The sequence below is a fragment of the Etheostoma spectabile genome, chromosome 10 (assembly GCF_008692095.1).
Source record: "Etheostoma spectabile isolate EspeVRDwgs_2016 chromosome 10, UIUC_Espe_1.0, whole genome shotgun sequence".
Taxonomy (NCBI): Eukaryota; Metazoa; Chordata; class Actinopteri; order Perciformes; family Percidae; genus Etheostoma; species Etheostoma spectabile.
The window spans coordinates 18,756,127-18,760,661 of record NC_045742.1 but is presented as its reverse complement, the minus strand read 5'-3'; the positions used below and the strand labels follow the sequence as shown (position 1 = coordinate 18,760,661).

General features: G+C 42.4%; 1 protein-coding gene across 3 annotated transcripts in view; it reads right to left on the bottom strand.

Annotated features, from left to right (window-relative positions):
- The window catches only part of LOC116697403 (A disintegrin and metalloproteinase with thrombospondin motifs 2), a 105,604-nt gene that overhangs the window by 12,283 nt on the left and 88,786 nt on the right, over positions 1-4,535 (bottom strand). For 2 of the 3 annotated variants that reach the window (XM_032528752.1, XM_032528754.1), the window contains exons 7-12: positions 3,657-3,762; positions 3,177-3,320; positions 2,272-2,404; positions 1,506-1,535; positions 304-417; positions 63-208 (exon numbers count right to left, since the gene is read on the bottom strand). In XM_032528752.1, the coding sequence (XP_032384643.1) occupies positions 63-208; positions 304-417; positions 1,506-1,535; positions 2,272-2,404; positions 3,177-3,320; positions 3,657-3,762 (673 nt within the window). The remainder of the gene's footprint in view (positions 1-62; positions 209-303; positions 418-1,505; positions 1,536-2,271; positions 2,405-3,176; positions 3,321-3,656; positions 3,763-4,535) is intronic. The other variant, XM_032528753.1, reaches the window with a different exon arrangement.

Genomic DNA, 4,535 nt, shown 5'->3' with positions numbered 1-4,535 from the left:
ACACACACACACACACACACACACACACACACACACACACACACAGAAACACTGTTTCATACCTAGGATTGTCACATTTACGTGTGCGAAACTGTACTCCTCCACCACAGGTGTGGGAGCACTGACCAAACTCGCTCCACGAACCCCAGTTTCCATCTTGCTTTATAATGTCAGGTGTCAACCAGATGCAGTGACCTTTAAAGCAATGCTGCAATAGGCAAATAATACAAGAAACTGTTGCTATTTGGATACAGTGTGCCATCAAATTATTTTTCTCCCACATAATGTGAGTTGTATAAATACCTTCCCGTTCCCGCACGAGGTGCCATCAATGGGTGGTCCTTTCTTGGTCTTGCAGAAGAAGGGATTGTCTGGGTGGCTACACCACAGCTGCTTACATGGGTCAAATGTGCGATACTGCAGGGCACACAGAGAGATATTCCTTCTTACAATTAAAAGCCCTACTACCCAGTACATACACTGGGCTGACACACTGGCCTTCATTAATACAAGTCAACCATCATGAGACAGCTGGAATGAGACAAAACACCCCAAAAATAAAAACAGAGATGAGAAGAGAAATATCACTACAACAATAACCACAACAGTATTATACCCAACAATAACAACACCGACCCTGCACTGTCACTGCACTGCACACTACGCTCCACTGAGAAACACACAGCCATTCATGCAAACTAAACCAAAGGATGAGAGAGAGACGAGACTCTCAGAATGAGACAGCCCATGGTTTAATTAGGTCAGAGGGCAGAAGGTTAAAAGGCCAAAAGCTGAGGTCTCATTGACCTCAAAAATGACCTTGGACACAGATCAAGGATCAAATTCTTCTCCTCGATTGATGAGGATACCACCGAACTGACTCGCAGTCCAGTGTCTGAGGGGCTGTGCCCTCCTCCCTTCTTTCCACAGACTTTTATACCCACCATGACCCCAGGGGACTTTTGCAGCCCAGAGGGGGAGTCACAATCAATGGCTAGACTGTGGTAGGTAATCACCAATGACATCAGACTGGAGGATCCTAAAAGCTGAAGTGAAACATGGAAAAACAGCCTCTGTTCTGGCTCAGCACTTTCCCCTGTGATGGGAAAGACATCTTTCCAACCTTTTCCACTCGTTTATAGACGTGAGTGTGCCAATATAATGAGGCTCTCCCTTCCAGCACTGCTGTGATTTAACACAGATTTGCTGGGAAGAAATCGGGATATGGTACAGTTCAACTGTTGAACTGCCCCATAGCCACTGAACCAGTATAGTCGGTGTTTTTAGGGATTTTACAGCCGCTGCCTCTGGAAATGAGCATTTTAGAATCCTGCAGACTAACATCCAAAATATGATGATGGGTAGAACAGAGAAACAAAGTACAGTAAAACAAAAAGAAAAGTAAGGAGCAACGTTACAAACAATTACAACTTCAGAGGACAAAAAAAAAATCTGAGAAAACAAATGACGGGCCACATGTCTTCCGGGAGGTGGGGTTACCTTACCTGCGTTCCTGACTGGCCCGCCTTTTGTAGCTGAGGGGAATGGGTTTGACAAGAGAATAGAGGGTAATCTAGCAATGTGTGCAAAGCCCCTGAACAAGCCCTTTGTCATTCTAGCAACAGCTTCCCAACAGTGTGCCACAATGGCTTCACAGTCAAAGAGTGTGTGAGGGTGACAAGGCGAGATGCTGAAGCTGGGTGAAGCTCGGCTAACTGTGTGGCCATTTGTGTTTACAAAAATACTGTTTGTGAAAGGATAATGTAAAGGCACTGTGGTATCAAGGTAAATGTTGTGTTAAAATACATTTAAAACAAAAAAAATTGTATTTAATTACAGAAAAAAGAAATAGCTATAAAACCAATTACCTGCTTTTAAGCAAGATGCCAATCCCACCAGTGGCCGGGAGAGGAAAGCAGAGGACATCAGAAGAATGTGAATAGCTTTATGTGTGACTCTTTCATTACAATGTAGATCAGAGATAGATGTCAGCGCTGCGTTCAAAAAACCTTTAGAGCTCGAGAGTTCCCAGACAAATGCATCTTCCACACTGAAATTCAGCACATTCTGAATTAACTGAACAGACTGAATTCAAAGTGAGATTACCCCATCTCTGAAAAACTGCATCATCTCAGGAGATAGGGTGATGCTAAGCTTGATTGGTGGAGACTGTTGTAGAAGTTGCCTTCTTCAGTATGTTAGAGCAGCTAGTTGTTAGTAAACTCTATGCTATGTTAGTAAAGTGACCATGGAACTATGGGGATCTCTTACCGCGTTGCACATCGTGTAGCCCACGCCAAAGTCAAAGCGACACTGTTCGTTCATGGTGTAGTGCAAACCAGGAAGCTGAGGCAGGGATGGCCAGTTGTGGTGAAAGGGGTCGTCACGGAGACAATCATAGGAACTGCAAGAGGAGTAAAACAAACGTGGTGAAATTCGACTTTCTTTTTTTCTTCTAGTTATTCATGTCATTGTGCAGTATTAAATCTAGGGCTGCAACTAACGATTATTTTCCTTTTTGATTAACCTTGGGATTATTGTCTTTATTAATAACTTGCTCTATAAAATGTCACGAAACAGGGAAAAACACACAATTTCCCAAAGCTCATGGTGACGTCTCACAATCGCTTGCATTTTCCAAAACCAAAAGATGTTCAAGGTACTGTGACAGAATTAGAAAAAATTCCCATTGGAAAAGTTGGAAGCTATGAATCTTTGGCAATTTCACTTAAAAATTGAATTACATTTAATTAATCAACATAGTTACTGATAAGTTTTCTGTCGATCAATTAATGCAATTAATAACTTGGCGTAGCTCGTATACACTTATAATCCCTAATTTATTCAAGCGTTTTCATGTAGTATGTGTGGTGGATCACTATGCTTTCAGAAGCTGGCAACTTGCCAAAAAATTCAATAAAAGTCATTAAAGTGTGTTTAATAGAATGTTCAAATCCTTCAAATTTTTTTTTCTCAAATTGAAAACCATTCAGGTAGTAGGACTTACACTTTGTCATATAATAACTTTTAGGAGAATAATAAAAACACAAAATATCAACAGGACACAAATTCAGTCAAAAATATTGATAGGAGTGTCGACCTTTAACAAGCAATATACAGCATAATGAACTCCTAGTAGGAGTCTGTGTGTGTGTGTTTGTTTGTTTGTGTCTCACCTTAGGTAGCGTCCCAGCTCTTGCATGCTACACCTGGACCAGTGAAAGCGGTGGAAGGCAGCTTGCACCAGTGGAGCCATGATGCTGCCCATGTGCACCTCATCGCCACAGCGGTTCCCCTGGCCATCGTGTTCCATCCCCAGCCTGCAGCCAGAGAGAGACAGAGACACAGAGAGAGAGACACAGAGACATACAGAGAGAGAGAGAGAGAGAGAGAGAGAGAGAGAGAGAGAGAGAGAGAGAGAGACACACAGAGAGAGAGAAGGGAAAGGAGATGAACAAGCGAAGACAGATTGGGAACATGTGGGAGGAGAAGAACAAGGAACAAAGGGAGGGAGGTAGTAGCAATTCTCTCATCAGAAAATTGGCTGAGGTGGCCGATGGACCAAACTGTAATAAATCAATACAGTCTTAGAAGACTGCTGTGTTGTCTTTTGCTGAGGGCATGCATTAAGACTTCGTTATGGTAAATGCACTTACACATGTCCGGTCTCGTGTGCCACCACAAAGGCAGAGGAGAAACCATCCTCATGATTCAAAGTGCAGCTCCTTACCGGATGGCACATGCCTGTCACTGGGGCGTAACCTAGGCAACCAGGAAGAAAGACACAATAGTCAGGATTTGGACACTTATTGTTATGTTACATTTTTGCCCATTTCAGTGTAGTCTTCCAACACATCACGTGATGGAAAAGTAACAAGAAGAAGAAAAATTGTGTATTACTAAATAAATTGTCCAGATCTGATTTGTATATATTTTCTCAAATGTTTTCATAAATATTTGAACAATATTTTAAGTCAGTCTCTAGGCTGTTAAACGTCAAACATTTAAGTCTTTAATTTGAAATACTGAAATGTGTATCGGCTACTGATTTTAGTTTAAATATACTCACTTTTCACCTTAAATCTGAGACTTATCTATCCAAAGATATGCATAATGTATACTACTTAAACACAGTAATCTTTGAAACACTAATCCTAACCCATCGGCTTCCACCCTTACATATGCCAATCTCCAACTCCCTGTGTGCATGTCTGTCCAGTACTGCCTTTAATTGTGGGACTGTGGCTGGCCCTGCTCTGCCTATTGATTTTCTGCTGCTGAAGGCTGAGCCCAAGGGCAGCTGAAGGGCTTCTGAATAGCTAGGCCACTGCCTTTAGAGGCCTCTCCCCTGGGCCTGCCTGTTAGCCTGCACTCTGCTGCACAGAAAACCACCAAACCCACGGTGCACTATGCAGCTATATGGAGGAAGGGGGGAGTTTTCCATTTGTGCTTATGAGTTTTAGGTCCTCAATAGGGTTTGCTTGCAGTGTCGATGTATGTACTATATGTTAAACCGTAAGGGTTTAGTATATTCT